Source organism: Pelophylax lessonae, assembly GCF_965119305.1.
Source record: "Pelophylax lessonae genome assembly, chromosome: 2".
Taxonomy (NCBI): Eukaryota; Metazoa; Chordata; class Amphibia; order Anura; family Ranidae; genus Pelophylax; species Pelophylax lessonae.
The window spans coordinates 428,741,300-428,760,643 of NC_138769.1; the positions used below are offsets into that span (position 1 = coordinate 428,741,300).

At 45.2% G+C, this 19,344-nt stretch overlaps 1 protein-coding gene across 2 annotated transcripts in view; it reads right to left on the reverse strand.

Annotated features, from left to right (window-relative positions):
* Positions 1 to 838: 838 nt before the first annotated feature.
* The window catches only part of LOC309546267 (toll-like receptor 7), a 64,443-nt gene continuing 45,937 nt past the window's right edge, over positions 839 to 19,344 (reverse strand). The window contains exons 2-3 of one of the 2 annotated variants that reach the window (XM_082245848.1): positions 17,046 to 17,156; positions 839 to 4,325 (exon numbers count right to left, since the gene is read on the reverse strand). In XM_082245848.1, coding sequence (XP_082101974.1) covers positions 1,191 to 4,325 — 3,135 coding nt within the window. In that variant the 5' untranslated portion in view covers positions 17,046 to 17,156 and the 3' untranslated portion in view covers positions 839 to 1,190. The remainder of the gene's footprint in view (positions 4,326 to 17,045; positions 17,157 to 19,344) is intronic. The other variant, XM_082245849.1, reaches the window with a different exon arrangement.

Genomic DNA, 19,344 nt, shown 5'->3' on the forward strand with positions numbered 1-19,344 from the left:
TAAAATATAACATGTTACGAAAGGTGAACTTATCCTTTAGTCCCGTTTAAAATATGTGCAATGACAGAAATGGCATGTGATTCGGAGAGCACTGCTCTGAAAATCACATGAGCTGTCTGTGCGATGCGAATTCAGCCATACAGATTGCATGGCTGAATTTGCATCGCATTTGGACACAGCTCGCACAGGACCCTTTTTTGGGTCTGCACCAGAATCAGATCACATGGGTGTTCACACTTATGCGATCCGATTCATGTCCGAACTGATAGTTCGCACTGCAATCCGATTCATGTCTGAACTGACAGTTCGCACTGTGATATGTGAACTGATCTGGGGGTGTTGTTAGCTTTGTATTGACACCCCCAGCAATTTGCATATGGCAGTGTGAACGGTCTGCGAGTTGAATGCGATGCAGGAGCCCGCAGTGGATTCTCAGGGTTCCCTGAGATATGTGTGAACCGGCACTTAACGAGGCATAAATCACTTTACAATGAATAAACTTGAAGTGCTAACATTTTTACTGCCATGGACTGGATACTGAATATGACCCAGTGGGATTTTGCACTTCATATTTGTTAATATTCATAAGTTATACTCATGACTAAGAGCTAAAATGACATGTACTAGCTAGATATCAAAACTTAAATAGGCAATACAAAATAATTTAGAGAACAAACTCCATTGATAAATCATTATAAATTACTCTTCGTTCTGACCCACAGAAAACTAAAGTTTAAAAGCTGTAAATACTAAAATAAACCTGTTTAAATACACTGACAGCTAAAAGGCGAAAGTATCTTTAGTTGAGTATTTTACACCTTTATCGCAGACCCTAAAGCTTTCATTCCTCATGCTGGATCCACATCGTATTTGACGCTTCACGCATTACTCCTCATTTTCTATTCTCAGTTTTTCTTTGGGTAAAAAATTGTGACTATATTTTTATCTAACAATCTTATTAGTCAAACTGTCTAGTCATAGATGTATCCAATACTAATCTTTAAAGCAAAATCAACAACTTGCCTCCATTAACTAAGAGCATTTTATATACTGCTAAACTAAATTTAGATGTGGATTCATAGAGCAACTAGGAGGAATTATGATTACAAGAAGCTCCAATACAAGTGTTTTGGGGTACCCAAAAAGTAGTTTTATATGCATCTTTGTTGATGTGTGAAACATACTGTGAATTATATATTATCTTTAAAATGTTTATCATATGCCATTTTGTTATCTGTTCTTAAAGCATTTTTTAAACAGTTCCAAAAATAATTGTGGGTGTTAGGATTAGAAGGCCAGTATAAAACAGAGTTCCCACACAACCTCTTCCTTAGTCGAAGGTACCTGGATTTTTGTAAAGTTTTCTCAAGCAATATAAAAATGATGACATCAACTTTTTCCTCAATAAGACGTTGGTGTGCTATGTAGAAGGCAGTCTTAAAATGTCCACTTATGATATACTTATCTGTAAGCACAAACACAGTTTTTCGACTGAGCTGGATACTTTCTGAAAGATTATCCAAAAATGGTTTTCCAGGCATCCAGTCTCTTTCTTCTAAACACAGGTTGAATGTTTTTTCTTCCTGTTCTTCAAGAGTTTGAATTAACTCATTAAAAATCCAGTCTGAAACTGCATAATCTGTGGTATCATAGACAATATAAGCATCATAAAAAAACTTTGGCAGTTTCTGATATCCCTTTACCTTTGCTTTCAGTAAGTGGTAGGTGTACCAAAAATCCCAGTAGAAAAAGTGACTTGATGTGCAGACCACCAGTAAGCAGATCACAATTGAGGATGAACAAGAAAATAAAACCAAATTCCAATGTTCTATTCCACAAGTATATAAATCCAGGAAAATTAGACTCTTTCCTCTGTGTGTACCAGGTCCAGCGCATGACACATCAGGTACCAGAAATGGGATAGTGACATTTGTGCTGTTTATCCAGGAGACAAACCAAACAAGTTCACAGTTACATTTAAATGGATTGCCTTGTATAACCAGTATCTCCAGGTTTGAAAGAATGTGATCAGGAAAACTGGATTGACCAATAAAACTAATTTTGTTGTAACTTAAGTCCAGATATTTCAGACTGAGTGCATTTCTGAGAAAATTTGTAGTTATAGCTTTTATTTTGTTATTGCTTAAAATAAGTGATTTAATTGAATGAGTGCAGTCAGATAGTTCATTCGGCACAGCAGTCAAATGATTGTTGCTGATATCTAAAATTTGCAGCTTTTGTAAAATACATTGCATTTCCCAGTTGAAAGTCTTAAAATTGTTATTAGCCAGACAAAGTTCACTAAGATTAGCAGGCAGACCCTCAAATATTGTAAGTGGAATAAATGTTAGTGCATTATAGGAAATGTCTAACGTATGCAGTGCTGTTAAATTTTTAAAGAAATTTGTGTATCTTGTATCTCCATCTCTCCATAAAATATCTAAGCGGTTTCCTTTGAACTCCAAGGTTTGGATTGACTGGCTAACCATTTCATAGTTGGTTGAAGTTGATATTTCATTCCAGTTCATCATTAGTTTCTTTAGGTGTCGTAGGTTGGTTGTGAAGTTTAGCATATGTGTTATACCTTCAGCTAGGAAATAATGTTGGTTGGAGCTAAGATCTAAGACTTCCAACTCTTGAAGTTCCTCAAATGCACTTGAATGGAGAAGATCAATGCGATTGTTAGAAAAATCTAAGTATTTTAAATGTGTTAAACTTGCAAACTCTGTTCCATTCAGGGCCTGACTAATTACATTACCTGACATATTGAGGCATTTTATAAAATGAAGATCTTTAAAATCACTAGCTCTGATGAAAAAAATATTATTTTGGCTTAAGTCCAGCATTTGACCATATATTTGACAGTTCTCAGTAGCAAATTTCTCAGACTTTGATTCCTCATTAACATTAAATCTACAGTGATGGGCTTCCTCATCATAGTTAAAATAATGGACATCTCGAAATGGTACATAATTATATTGTGCAGAAGATGATTTGATGTTTGAACAAGATGAAACCCTCAGCTCATCTGCTGGGGAAATTTTATTATTCGCAAGTGATATTGTTTTTAGTGAACTAAAATTCTGAAACAAGCTAAAGTCCACCTCTTTGATAAAATTTGTACCAAGATCCAAAACAGTAAGATTTTTTAAATCCAGCAAAGGCTCAAGGTTACATTTCTTCAATTCTTGAAAAACATACCCACGAAATCGCAAAATTTCCAAAGATTTTAAACTGGAAAATCCTTTGGGTAACTGCAGATCTGGTTGATATTGCTGAAGCTCATAGTTGAATGAAAAATCCAATGTTTTTAGTGTTGGTACATGCTTCAAAAATGTTGCTTCCCTAATTTCATGAGCTAGAAAATTTTGCGAAAGGTCAAGTACTTGAAGATTGTGAATGTTTTGAAACCATCTACTGGGGATATTGCGAAGAGAGTTACTTTGCAAACGAAGAGTATGTAAGCTTTTTAGTGAATCAAAGGCATTTTCAGGTATAAAGATTGGAGCATGATTTGGGCATGGAATACAAGGGAATGGAGTATTGTGACATCGAGGGCAATTTCCACTTAAGTCAAGAACTTCTAAGTTGGTCAAGTTTTGAAAATCATATTCTTGAACTGACTCTATTCTGTTATTATAGATGTATAGTTCCTTAAGAGTGACTGGAAAACTTCCAGGCACATAAGACAGGTTATTTCCTTTCAGGGATAAAAGTGTTAAATTGGTTAAATCTTTGAATGCTTCTTTTTCAATGTAAAAACTGACATTACATGGATTTCTGTAATAACAGTTCTGCCCTAAATATAACATCTCAATATTGCGTATTTCAGATAGATTTTTTTTGAAAATTGAAAATATGTTATTAGCTTCAAGACTCAAAAGTCGTAGTTGTGATGGTAGGCCTTTTGGGATCTGCAAAAGTTGATTACCATCCAAAAAAAGTGACCGCAAATTATGTAAGGAAGCAAAACTACCATCCTTAATCAATAGTTTCTGCTTACAAATGAGGTCCTTAGGACCTAACTTTATGGGAATACAGTTACATTTAAATCCAATTTCAACCAGCTGGCTAAAGTGGGAAAAAGAATCTGATGTAATTTCCTCAATGTGGTTGATATTTAATGTCAAATTTGTGGTGTTTATAGGTATTTGTGGTGGGATTGCCGTCAGACTTCGATTAATGCATTCTACAGAAACAAAGATGCCATCTTCAATTACATCACAAGGTAAACTTTTGGGGAACCAACTGGCTGCTAGCAGTCTCAAACAAAAAAGTAGGGAGTAGAAAAGGAATGGCAATCCTGATGTATGTACTGAAAACATCTGAAAAGAAAGAAAAAAAAATATTATTGTGACAACTACAAATACCACTGAATCAAACAAAACTATCCACTGTTCAATAGTGAAACATTACATTATCCTTATTATTTAAACATCCACTGTTATATAAATTTTTTGTGTTTGCAGTATGGCATCAATAATGTTTTTATTACCTTTTAGTTTATTTTTTATTATTTTAGCTTTGTGTAAACCCAAGTAAATGTCTTGGTCACTTCTAAACAATATTGAAACGTCAGCTACAGTTTTCAAAATTAACTGAAGTTTAAACATTTTTTTTAATATTGCCACTGAGTGTTCAAACTTATCTTGGTTTTTTCACAACACCTGTGCTCCTGTTTCCTGCATAGCAGTGATGCTTGGAGGGTGCCCATGACTTGCAGAATGGCAGAAGTGTGACAGTTTGTCGTCGTAACCGACTTGAGTGGGCAAATGCTCACATTTGATGGCATCTGGCACTTTGGAAAGGTGTTCTCTTCACGGATGAATCCCGGTTTTCACTGTATAGGGCAGATGGCAGACCATGTATGGCATCGTGTGGGTGAGCAATTTGCTGATGTCAGCATTGTCAAGTGAGTGGCCCATGGTGGCAGTGGGGTTATGGTATAGGCAGGGTATGTTATGGACAACAAACACAGATGCATTTTATTGATGGCATTTTGAATGCACCTGGAAGCTGAAAACATCCCAGTTCTTTCATGGCCAGCATACTCACCGTACGTCACCCACTTAGCACATCTGGGTTGCTCTGGATCGGCGTATATGACAGCGTGTTCCAGGTCCTGCCAATATCCAGCAACTTTGCACAGCCATTGAAGAGGAGTGGACCAATATTCCACAGGCCACAATCAACAACCTGATCAACTCTATGCCAAGGAGTTGCGTTGCACTGCCTGAGGCAAATGGTGGTCACACCAGATACTGACTGGTTTTCGGACCCCCCCAACACAGTAGAACTGCACATTTTAGAGTAGCCTTTATTGTGGCCATCCTAGGGCACACCTGTGCAATAATCATGCTGTCTAATCAGCTCTTGATATGCCACACTTGTGAGGTGGATGGATTATCTCGGCAAAGAAGTGCTCACTAACACAGATTTAGACAGATTTGTGAATAATATTTGAGAGAAATAGGCCTTCTGTGTACATAGAAAGTCTTAGATAGTTGAATTCCGCTCATGAAAAATGGGGGGGGCAAAAACAAAAGTGTTGTGTTTATAATTTTGTTCAGTGTATATGAATGCTTCCTGCTGTTAATGGTTGACAGCAGGAATGGTAAAAACACACTGGCATGTGCAGGCATCACTGAGTCCTAAACAAATATTGATGTCAACCAACTTTAATCACTTGCACCAAATCCCTGGCCATTTAAGCAAAGGAGCAGAGAATAGTTAAAATAAAAAAAAATGGAATAGGGGGGGGCGTGGTCTGGCCGCGCGAGGTAATGGACGCTAGATAGGAGAGCTCCCGCTGCCACGAGCCGACTTAACCACACAACAGGGTCTGCTCGCGCTCCACACCCGCGGTAAGGATGTCAAATACAGCCCGCTCCTCCTCTGCCACCCGCTCTCGATCCCCGAGGGAACCCGCCGCCAGGATAAGCCCCAGCATTCCGGAGATGTTCCGGATCCAGGCCGCCACGATGGCGCCGACGGGCGGCAGCTCCTCTCCCACACTTAACTCTCCACCTTCCGCCCGATCCTATGCAGCTGTCACCACCGGGGACCATGCATCCAGCTCCCCCGTGCCAGCATAACCCAGGCAGCTGAATATGGATGACCTCCGCTCGGTGGCTGCAGATATCAAGGACACCCTGGGAGCAGCCATCTTGGAATTGAGGGCAGACATACACTCCCTCACAGGCAGGGTGCATGAAATTGAGAGGGTTACGGCACGTCAGGACTCTGCCATCCATGAATTACACTACAGATCTGACACCCACACCATCCAGATGAGGGACATGCAGCGTCATTTGGAGGATCTGGACAACAGAGGGAGGCGCCATAACCTGCGCATTCGCGGGGTGCCTGAGTCAGTGGATGGTGACCTCCTGACCCCCACCATAGTCTCCCTGTTTAATTCGCTCCTAGACAGACCCCCACAGTCCCCCATCGAAATGGAACGTGCACATCGTGCCCTGCGCCCTAAGGGCAGGGAGGGGGACCCACCGAGGGATGTTATCTGTTGCCTGGTGGACTTCCGCCTTAAGGAGGACATCTTACGCAAGGCCAGGAATAGGCCCCACATAGATCTGGAAGGGGCCCCCATCCAACTATTTCAGGATCTTTCGGGCATTACGCTCCAGCGTCGCCGAGAACTGAGACCGCTACTTGACGCACTCAGGGCCAACGGAATTATTTACAGGTGGAAATTCCCGTTTTGTCTCTCTGCCTCCACGCAAGGCCGAACAGCACTTCTCAGGGTCCCTGAGGATCTACCCCACTTTTGTTCCACATTGGGCATTCCGTACATGAGCCTTCCCAACTGGTATGCGGAGTTCCATCCAGGACCCTTGGTATCTGACGCACCCGGAGCGGAACCCATGGACGCCCAAGATGTCAGGTTCCGACGCCAACGCTCCCCATCTGTGATACGCCAGGCCCGTGCCTCTGCTGCTCCCCATCATGCCAACAGTCCTACCAAGCCGCCACAGGTTCGCCGGGCCAGACTAGATGTCTGAAGGCCTTCTACGTACCCTTAGGGGCTCCGGTAGTGAGCTTCCGGCCCACGGCACCTGCAATGTGCCCTGCACCATTCTCTGCACTGACTTACATGCTGTTTTTTCTTGTTCATCTGTTTTTTTTTTTGTTTTTGCTTGAATAGCTCACTTCCTCGGTTGGATTTCCTGGACCCCACAGCCTTGATAACTGCGGATGTCCCGTCTGACTGTATTTATGCCTACCGTACGGACTCTATGCGTATCAGAATATTATCACTTCGCTGACCCACACCCTACTCCTTGGAATGGTAATGTACTTTTCATTCCCCCAAGGCCCATTCCTTTATTCCCACTCTCCATGTTGGCCTGCGATATCCAGCCTCCCACCTCCAGGCCCGTTTCCTCCTGCAAAATGTTTGAGTCGTTTTTGCCTGATAGCTTTTGAGTTCTTTACCCTGAACTGCCCCCCTACTTGGCTGCACACGTTTTTATCTAGGACTGCGCTGTGTACCAGGACTGCCAACGCCCTCGGCCTCCCACTTTTCTCCGAATCCTGCTGTGCTTGTGGGGTTTTTTTTTTTTTTTGTTTGGCTGGTGCAGGCAGGTCATATGCTCTCCCGTTGGCTTTAGGGTCTCCCCCTCTTGGAGGCCTTCCGATGGTACATGTCCGTAGTTTTGTATGTCCTGTACGATTTATGTGCTCCATTGGTTGTTTATGCATATGGGTCCACTCATCCTGTGGGTAGCTTAGTCTATTGTTTTATTATTGTTTTATTATGTTTTTTTTTTTTTGTTTTTGTGCTTGCTGGCAACGATACGCCATGCCTATGTAAGGCGCTGTGTCTCATCCCTAGCTTGGGAATGCAGAGCTTTACATCCGCTCCGGAGGCTACTCGCTGGCCTGGGTCATTGGCCCCTGCCCCTTCCTCGAGGATGTTTGTGGAGGCCCTTACATGCTCCCATTGACTAGACTCCCGGACTTACCCCCGCCCCTCCCCCGTTATTGGGGAGGCTACTCCCCGCCCACGCTTTCAACCTGTAGGGAGGCGGGAACTACATCTTACGACTCGAGGAAGGGAGGGGATGCCTTTATTCATATATGCTGTCTTGGCTGCTGCATGTGACCACACAGTGTTGCAATGTTGTCTAATTGAATATTACTGCTTAGAGTTTTCTTGTTCAACTATGTTTTTCAACTACTACGTTCTCCTCACTTCTCCAGGTAATTAGACCGTTCACTCCCCCTCCCCCGCTACAGCGCTGTTGGTGCGGTCCTAGGTCTCTGCCCTGTAGCTCTTATTCCCTTGACCCCACTCCCCTTGTACCCTCAGTATACTCACGTAAAGCCCTTGCGCAGACTACCTCCATCTCTCATGTGGAGCTCCTTCCACACACGTTTCCGCCCCTTCCCACTTGTATACCCTGTCGCCTGACCCTATAGTGCTCTAGTTGCTGACCAATGGACTCTGCACTCGCGGATGGCTTACTATCACCCCATGCTCTGATTTCTTACGGCTGTTATTGTACCCTGACAATGCCCATTGCCATGTGCTACCTCTCGGCTCGTGGCCGGGCCCCCCTATTTAGGTGACTACTTCGGTCCCCCCCTTTGTCTCGGCAGGCCGGACTAGGTTGTGGTCTCTTTTCCTTGCCCTCCCCTCCTCCCCCCCCCCACTTCTCCCTACCGTTCATTCCTTGTCTGTTCCCTTCCCCTCCCCCCCTTCTTCCTTTTCCTCCTCTCCCCCTCCTCCCTGTGTTGTGTCTAGTTCACTTTTCTATTCTTCCCTGGCCATATGCATCTCACGCTCAAATTGTACTCTCTCAACGTCCGTGGTCTTAATATCCCTGAAAAGCGCTCCCAGCTTGCCCTCGCCCTGCGCAAAACCAAGGCCGACATCGTATTTCTACAGGAAACCCACTATAGGTCTGACAGCATCCAAAAGGTCCCGTCTCCACACTACCCTGAGGCATATCATGCCACTTCGGCGGACTCCAAATCCAAAGGGGTGACTATACTTCTATCCAAGCACTGTCCATTCAAAGTCACAGAATCTCTGGCTGATGACCAGGGTCGGTTCATCTTCCTTGAGGGACAGCTGAACGGCCGCCCATGTACTCTTGCCAACATCTACGCCCCCAACAAACACTTAGTCACCTTTTTTAGAACTACCTTCCAGCGCCTGTCGGATTTCTGTTCTGGTCAGCTCATTTTGGGGGGGGATTTCAATGTTGCCCTGTCCCCTCTTGTAGATACTTCGGCGGGTTCATCCTCCTTGCCATACGCCGCCTTGCGCGCGATTAAAACTCTCCTGACGTCCTTTCTCCTGCACGATTCGTGGCGTACCCTGCACCCAACCACTAAAGACTTCACCTTCTACTCGTCCCCTCACGATCGTTACTCTCGTATTGACTACCTCTTTGTCTCCCAAGATCTCTTGCCGACCCTCCACTCTGCCTCCATTGACCCGATGTTTCTTTCGGACCATAATCCCATCAGTATCACTTTCTCTTTCCCCACTCAGTCACAAGCCTCGCGGGCGTGGAGAATGGATAGTTCCATTCTCTCCGATACGACGTGTGTTTCTGCGCTTACAGAACGCCTTCAGCATTACTTCGTCGAAAACCAATCTCCGGATATTACCCCCATCACGCTTTGGGCAGCTCATAAATGCGTGATCCGCGGGGAATTTATAGCGCTCGCCTCAAAACGCAGGAAAGCACACTCGGCTCAAATTGAATCTCTACTGCTGAAAATTGGTACTCTGGAACGCGCCCACAAACGTTCCCTAGCGTCAAGTACCCTAACAGAACTTACCCTGGCTCGTCAGGAGCTACTGGAGACTCTTGGGAGGTCTGTTTGCCGCAAATTCGCCCTATCCCGGGGTCTGTTTTATGAACATGCTAACAAATCGGGACGGCTCTTGGCCAGGGCACTCCGGGAAAAGCGGGCTGCCAACACCATCCACTCCATAGTTGACCAGGCGGGTAAAACGCTGAACTCAACCCCTGACATAGCAGCCCAATTTGTTAGCTATTACTCCCATCTGTACAATTTGACGCGATCGGACTCTCAGGAGTCCCAGTGCTCCAGACTCCAGGCCATTAGACAATTTCTGGAACGATACTTTCCTTCCCCCCTGCCGGACGCCACTCTCTCTGTGCTAGACGCGCCCATCACTTCGACGGAAATCTTGGCGGCTCTGAAGCAATCTAAACCGGGCAAAGCCCCGGGCCCGGATGGCCTTCCAGTGTGCTACTACAAGGCCTTCTCGGATCTGCTGCTGCCACACATGGAGAACGCTTTTAACGCCTTCCCGGACGCTGACTCCCTTCCTACGGACTTCTTGGAGGCACATATCGCGGTCATACCGAAACCAGGTAAAGATGCCTCCCTAGTCCCTAACTACCGGCCCATATCGCTCCTTAATGTGGACATCAAAACATATGCCAAAGTGTTAGCTAATCGCCTCCTCCCCTCTATTCCTGATGTGATTTCCCTTAACCAAGTCGGTTTCGTCCCCGGCCGAGAGGCGAGGGATAACACTACCAAAGCCCTTCACCTCCACCATTGGCTATCCACGTCCAACTCTCCCGGTTTCTTCCTGTCCCTCGATGCGGAGAAGGCGTTCGACAGGGTGGCCTGGGATTACATGACTGAGACACTCAGGGCCCTTGGCCTAACGGACCGGTTCTTGCGGTTTGTCGCTGTTCTGTACTCCACCCCGTCGGCGCGGGTCCGGGTCAATGGCGCTCTCTCGGACGCCTTCTCCGTGTCAAACAGTACGAGACAGGGCTGCCCCTTATCCCCCCTGATCTTTATCCTCACCTTAGAACCCCTTCTCCGCCAAATCCACGACGACCCGAATATTAAGGGCGTCTCCATAAAGGATAAAACGTACAAACTAGCTGCTTACGCGGATGACATTCTCCTCTTCCTTACTGACCCCTTGACTTCCGTCCCTAATCTTCTTTCGGCCCTTACATCCTTTCAGGCTCTTTCTAATCTCAAAATCAACTACTCCAAATCCCGCGCCCTCAACATTTCCCTTCCTGCTTCGCTCTTGCGACTCTGCCAAACCAATTTCCCCTTTCATTGGGTACCCCACGCCATCACATATCTTGGGGTCCAGCTACCGAGCAAACTTTCGGACTTATACACCAGGAACCACTTGACAATTCTACAATCTGTTAAATCAGGCCTACAATTATGGTCTAAGGGACCCTTCTCTTGGTTTGGCAGGGTCGCAATAGTGAAGATGAATATTCTTCCCCGTCTACTATACATTCTACATGCCCTCCCCATCCATGTTCCTCCGGCCTTCTTTAAATCCTACCAGCATATCTGTTCAGACTTTGTATGGCGGTCCCAAAGGTCGAGAATACGGTGGGACACGCTCACTCGCTCCAAAGCGGAAGGGGGGGTTGGCATGCCGCATCTGCTGAAATATCACTGGGCCTGTCACCTTACCCGGATAATTGATTGGCACGCTCATGCTGGCTCTAAGGACTGGGTATCCTTGGAGTCTGCGGTATCTACCATCCCCGCGCATCATCTCCCGTGGGTGACGCCGGCCAAGATTCCACGCTCAATTCTGGCTCACCCCGTTACGGGTGCAACCCTGCGCCTTTTCCATACGATACGCCGCAAATTGGATCTTTCTCCGAAACTTAGCCCACTACTACCCCTGAGTGCGTCCCCGGAATTCACACCTGATCTCCCTTTCGTCCCACCCACAGGGCCCACCGGAGACATGCCCTTTCAAGCGCGTCACTTTTTTGTCGACTCTCGCCCTCTTACACATCAAGCCCTTCGCCTCAAATACCCGTCTGTTGACATCCCGTTCTACAGTTTTTTACAGGTTAGACACTTCCTACACAGCGCACAATCGGTGGCGGATTGGACCCGCTCCCTTACCTCCTTCGAACGGCTCTGTGAGGCGCCGGGGCCACACCGTCATCTGATATCCATACTATACACCATGCTTTTTCCGGCTGCCCACGCACACACTGAGGCACTTAGGTCCAGATGGGGGAGAGACCTTGGCAAAGACTTCTCTGAGGACGACTGGACGAGAATCTATTGCCACATGCACAAGGGTTCTCTGAATGTTCTTGCCCAAGAAACTGGCTACAAACTCTATGCTAAGTGGTACAGAACTCCTGAATTATTGCACAAGTTCTCAGCAGCTAACTCTCCCACATGTTGGAGATGCGGCCTACACCCGGGCTCTCTTTTGCATGTCTGGTGGGATTGCCCTGTCGTCCAGCCGTTCTGGAGAGAGGTACACTCTCTGATTCCCCGAATCACCACCTACACTCCCGACTTTACTCCGGCACAATACTTGCTCCATCACACGTCCATACCCTATTCCAGTTACAAAAAGTCCCTCACACTACACCTCATCAATGCAGCTAGGATGTGCGTGCCCTGTCATTGGCGCTCTACTTCCCCCCCCCCACAGTTGCGGAATGGCTGAAGAGGGTTCAGAGGGTAGCAGAAATGGAAGACACTATTGCACAGGCTAAGGATACCCACCACAAATATTACACGACCTGGGCTTCCTGGACACACTTTACAACTCTTCCTGAATTCCAGAGACTGACCACTACATCCTAGATGCTAGCTAAATTCTACCGGACGTGGGATGCTTCGGACATCTTCTCCCGTCGGCCACTGATTACACTTAGTTGATCGAGTCCCTCTCACGAATACCACGGGCCTCATGCCCCCCATTTGTTTATTTCTCTCCTTATTCTCCCTTTACTCTCTTTCTTCCGGTCTAACGTCCTCTCCTCATGTCTTTCCCTCGACCCTCCTACCCACTCCTTCCTCTCCCTCCCCCCCCCCACACCCGGATGCTCCTCTGCTCCCCCCAAGCCGCAGACCCGACTCCGCCCACGGGCCGGAACACTTACCTCCACTGGCCCCTTATGTGGGTTTCTTCGGAATTACCCACCCCGAGACGGTATGTACGCTTTTGATGGGTGCCCCCTATGCCCGGATACAGCATGTTCCCCCTTGGGGGTGTCCGGACACGTGGGGGCAACCACCACTGCCCTTGGAGGAGCCTTATCCGTCGCACGCCCAGTCATGGTGGAGGTCGCCATGGGTTTTTCTTCTGTTGTTGTTTTTGTTTATGTGTTATCCCCATGGCCCGGCACCAAGAGTATGGGGACCAAGATTGTCCTCACTTTACTGACCGGTCTACATTGCCTGACTTGTGCTGATCTTGTACATTCCTGTACTTCACTGTATGATTATGACGAGGTCTGTTTACTCAACCTTATTCACGGTGCATACTGTTGCTGTTTACCTAGCTTTTCTTTTTGATGCACTATGTATTGCTTAAAAAGGATGTTCACTTGTTATGTCATACCATTTTACCTCAATAAAATGTTTTAAAAAAAAAAAAAAAAAAATGGAATAGGGGTTACCCCCAGTGTATACCAGGCACTTCAGGCCTGGTATGAATTTTAAGAGGGGCATTCAAATTCCATACCAAACCCTTGGTTTCTGGTATGGATGTAAGGGGGAATCCCATATAAGAATCAAGAAAAAATGCATGGAGACAACCAAAAATCCATACCAGATCCTTATTAGAAGATGTAGCCTGGCTGACCAGGAATGGGAAGGATGAACGTGCCCCCCCCCCCCCCCCACCTAATGGTGGGACAAGGTGGCAAAACACCTTGTCTCCATGTTGAAAAGGCAAGCATATTTTCAGTTCTACTCTGGTCCAAAGGTTTGGGGGGGGGGGGGGGCGGACTGTCTATGGGTGGGGAGGGTTTATCAGAATCTGAAAGCCCCTTTAACAATAAGTATTTACTGTTTACATTTTTTGTGCATGAGTAGGGAACTATGCATCCCTTACACATTCACATAAAGGTGGTGGTAACTTGGGCCGCCTTATTAAAAAAAAAAAAAAAGTAGTACAAGAGCAGGTCACCCTGGTAAATGTTGCAGGCTCACCTGAGGTGTGTGTTCTAAGCACTTACTGGTCTTCGCAAGATCTCCTGATGGTGGAGATGGGTTTTGCTGTATGCTAGTGCCAGGTCACAGTCCTCAGGATCGCCCCACCAAAAGGTGAGCAAGCCGGGATCCGGTGACAGAGAGCAAGTAGGGATCAAGCAGAAGCGTAGTCCGTAAACAAGCCAAAGATCAGTAACAAGTGGTTGCAGGTTGGGACCAAGCAGAAGCGTAGTCGAGGAACAAACCAAAGGTCGGTAACAATTAGTTAAGGATAGGAACGGCAGGAGGGAAAGGAGCAAGATACTAGCTGGAGAGAAGCACAATAATCTGGCAAACAGGAAGAGCAGAGACATAGCTTAAATCAGGAAGTTCATGGGAGGAGCAAAGGGTTCAAGGTTCATCAGAAAAAAGACACAAAGCAAATTTGTCCAAGGAATCAGGCAGTGAGCTGTCCAGCATGTCAGGTAGCACAGCAAGAACACAAGACACCAGAAAGGTTTTTGGAAGCTTCCAGATTTCAAAAAGTTTCCCAATAGAAGAATCCCACAACCATTGGGCTACATGGGGAAGGTGATTTGTCTGGGGGGGTACCCTACCTCCCATGTTGGGGCTTGTGGCCTGGTATAATTCAAGAGACTTTCCTAGGCTGCATACTTCGATAAGGATAAGGTATGGATTTTTGCGGAGCACCCCGTGTTTTTTTTTTATTGACTTTTGTTAGGGGTCCCTCTTTAAATCTTGACACAACAGGTCTGGTATGAATTAGGGGGAAACTCCATCCTTTTCTTTTTATGTGGGTGTCGCCTATTCTATTCTATTTATAGCAGGCCACAATCTAGGACAGGGATGTCCAAACTTTGGCCCTCCAGCTGTTGCGAAACTACATGTCCCATGAGACATTTTAAAACTCTGACATTAACAGACATGACTAGGCATGATGGGAAGTTCCTGAATAAATAGAGGGCCATAGTTTGGAGACCCCTGCTCTAGGATAAGAGTCTGGTAAAGATGAATAGAATCCCTGGCTGCTTTGTTTATAAACAGAAGGAAGTGGCCCTGAGCTGTTATTTTGCTGGCAATTTAACCACTTGCCGACCCGCCACAGTAGATATACTACGGCGGGATGGCAAATGCAGGCACATTCATGTATATATATCATTGTGCATGCTCGGTCTAAGGGGGGCACAGAAGCAGAGTATATTTTGGCCTAAATTGATGAAGAAATCAGAATTTTTTTTTTAATGGATGTTATATGATGAAAATATAAAATATTGGGGTTTTTTTGTAAAAATTTTAATTTTTTCATTTATATAATAAAAAATAAAAAACCCAGTGGTGATCAAATACCACCAAAAGAAAACTATTTGTGTGGTATACATTTAATTTGGGTACAGTGTTGGTTGATGATGCAAATGTCAGTTAAAGTAGCGCAGTGCTGAATAGTAAAAAATGCTCTGGCCATGAAGAGTGTTAAACCTTCCGGAGCTGATGTGGTTAAACACATTTAATTCTTTTTGACTTCTGATAAATGCTACGCTACCCTATTTAAATGCACTGTGAATCAATATACAATATAAAGTGCTATAAGTGCTTTAAAATACAGTAATTACAATAAATGCAAATGTAGCAATATTTCCAGGCCTTGAGCGTGGGTCTGCCATTGTTACCGGTGACACCTCCAACACATTTATGTTGTGAACCCAAGTGTGAGAATTGAGACACTGACCACTCCAGCATCTTAGGCTGGTTTTGTTTATCGTATTTTGGGGATGGGAGAAGGGAATGAGCAGGATACTCCTCTGGCTCAACTAGGTTAACTGGGACTTTATACAAAAATGCCTGTTGGCACTGTCTAGATGCCAGCTGAATGCCGACCAGCACTTCCTGACGTTTGAAGATACTGCTTTACTGAACTAGTGCTGGAACCTCGACTTTAACTTGTCAATAATCCTCTTCCTAGCCACACATGTGCAATTTTCCTCTTCCATACTGTCTCCAAAGCTAGCCCCACTGCCCCTCCCGGCATGGCCGACTACGATCCTCACAGTATCGGTGCAATTACTATATAGAATAAATGTCCCACTGTCAAATGCACAGTCAACATCAGTCCACATAGCATGCACACACACCCGGCCCCTGGCACCTCTCTTCCTGTGCCCCCGGCCGCCATCTTCCCTGTCCCCACTGGGACCACCGGCATCCTCTTCTCTGTCCTCACTGGGACCCCTGACGCCATCTTCACTGTCCTCACTGGGACCTCTCCCTGTTAAGCAGTTGCAGCACTCATGCACTCTCACTCTTTTTCCCTTTGCTCTCCATGTTCTGACAGCAGAGTACATTTAATAGTCCATATTAAAGGTTCTCATCAGATTGCAATTTTTCTTTGAACATTTGCATTGCCACGAACAACCTTCCATATGTCCTTCTAGCTTCATCCCACTCTCCCTGCCTCCCGCAGATCCAGTCTCACACTTGGCACTTGAACAACAGTTCTGGGCACACAAATGGACTTTTTTTACTTTTTCTTCCGCAGTTGCCAGGGGCAACTGGCTCAGTAACCAATGGCAAAATCCCGGACGAGCCCCCAAATGTAGCAATATTTCCAGGCCTTGAGCCTGATGTGGGTCTGCCATTGTTACCGGCGACACCTCCAACACATTTAAGTTGTGAACCCAAGTGTGGGAATTGAGACATTGACCACTCCGGCATCTTTGGTTGATTTTGTTTATTGTATTTTGGGGATGGGAGAAAGGAATGACTGGGATACTCCTCTGGCTCAACTAGGTTAACTGGGAACAAAAAAGCCCCTTTGGCACTGTCTTGACACTTGGCACTTTTCTTGCTGGCAGAAAAAAAGATATCTGAATAATGCCTCCAGCTGCAGGCATAATGCAGATATTTCCACTTCAAGTACTGAACGTTATGACCTATAGCATTTTTCACACCTGCCTAAAACTTTTCACACTAGTGTATATTCCAGATTTTTTCCAGCATTGAAAGAGAACACCTTTAGCACACATGGGATCCCTTATTACAGTCAAGCAAATATAGAAATTTTGCCAAAAATATTGTTTTACCTTTTCCCATGCTATAGCTCTGTCATTCCAAACTGCTTACGTTCACCTTTCTTGCACATGCAGGGTTCCTTTGGCTGTGAGCTCACAACTGGTTTCTTCCAGCTCCTGGAACTGTTCCGCTCTAATTCTACATGTTGATGAAGAAGAAGAAACAAAGGATAACTTATAGTGGAGTATCTGAGCTTACCTATAAATTGTTTTGATCTCCTTTTAGCATTAGCTATTTTGTTCAAAGTGTTAAAGAACATAAAACAAAAATATAAAAAAGGAAAAAATATTTTGAACATACACCCTAAAAGGAAAGTACCCTATATGAATAATGCATTTCAGCCTAGTTAATTCACCTCCAACTTTTTTTTTTCTTTCACTGGGTATCGTGATAACCATGGATCTACACCTCTGGATGATGTGATTGACCATGGATTTACAAGGGCCATTTTCTTTTGGGATAGGTATGTACCCCTCCTCATTTCCATGGGGGGGGGGGATATCTGGGTGCCCCTTATGTGTAGAATAGGGCTTCCAGATCCTCATAAGGTCACTACCTGCAGATCCCCACAGCCACCAGGCCAGGGTTGTGGTGAAGAGTCCCTTGCCCTCATCAATATGAGGACAAAGGTGTTTTGCCAGGGCCGTCCCTTCTGGAAAGGTCCCCTCTCCCCCTTAAATTGGAGAGCATGTGGCCTGGTATAGTTTAGGAGAGGGGAGGTGCACCCTCATCTCCCCTCCTTTCCTGGCCAACCAGGTTGCATGCTTGTGTCGGATATGGATTTTTTAGGGGGACCACACGCTTTTTGTTTCCGTCGATTTTGACTTCAATCAAATCTGTACAGTGAGTGAAAAAAAGTATTTGATCTCCTGCTGAGTTTGTACGTTTGCCCACTGACAAAAATGATCAGTCTATAATTTTAATGATAGGTTTATTTTAACAGTGAGACAGAATAACAACAAAAAAATCCAGAAAAATGCATTTCAAAAAAGTTATAAATTGATTTGCATTTTAATGAGTAAAATAGGTATTTGATCCCCTATCAATCAGCAAGATTTCTGTCTCCCAGGTTTCTTCTATAAAGGTAACGAGCTGAGATTGAGAGCACTCTCTTAAAACAAAGACACCTGTCCACAGAAGCATTCAGATTCAGATTCCAATCTCTCCACCATGACCAAGACCAAAGAACTGTCCAAGGATGTCAGGGACAAGATTGTAGACCTACACAAGGCTGGAATTGACTACAAGACCATCTCCAAGCAGTTTGGTGAGAGGGTGACAACAGTTGGTGCGAATATTTGCAAATGGAAGAAACACAAAATAACTAACTGTCAATCTCCCTCGGTCTGGGGCTCTATGCAAGGTCTCACCTCGTGGAGTTTCAATGATCATGAGAACAATGAGGAATCAGCTCAGAACTACGTGGGAGAATATTGTCAATGATCTTGAGGCAGCTGGGACCAAGAAAACGATTGGTAACACACTACCCCATGAAGGACTGAAATCCTGCAGCGCCCGCAAGATCCCCCTGCTCAAGAATGCACATGTGCAAGCCCGTCTGAAGTTTGCTAATAGTGTTGTGGTCAGATGAGACCAAAATCAAGCTCTTTGGCATCAACTCAACTCGCTGTGTTTGGAGTAAAAGGAATGCTGCCTTTGACCCCAAGAACACCATCCCCACCATCAAACATGGAGGTGGAAACATTATGCTTGGGGGTTGTTTTTCTGCTAAGAGGACAGGACAACTTCACCTTATCAAAAGGGACGATGGATGGGGCCATATACAGTCAAATCTTGGGTGAGAACCTCCTTCCCTCAGCCAGGGCATTGAAATTGGGTGAGGAATAGGTATTCAAGCATGAAAAAGACCTAAAAGAAGAAGCACATTAAGGTCCTGGAGTGGCCTAGCCAGTCTCCAGACCTTAATCACATAGAAAATATGTGGAGGGAGCTGAGGGTTCAAGTTACCAAATGTCAGCCTCAAAACCCTAATGACGTAGAGAGGATCTGCAAAGAGGAGTGGGACATAATCCCTCCAGAGGTGTGTGCAAACCTGGTGGCCAACTATAGGAAACCTCTGTTATTGCCAGCAAGGGTTTTGCCACCAAGTACAAAGTCATGTTTTGCGAATGGGTCAAATACTCAAAATGCAAATCAATTTATAACTTTTTTGAAATGCGTTTTTCTGGATTTTTTTGTTGTTGTTCTGTCTCTAACTGGTAAAATCAACCTACCATTAAAATTATAGACTGATCATTTTTTTTGTCAGTGAGCAAATGTACAAAATCAGCAGGGGATCAAGTACTGTTT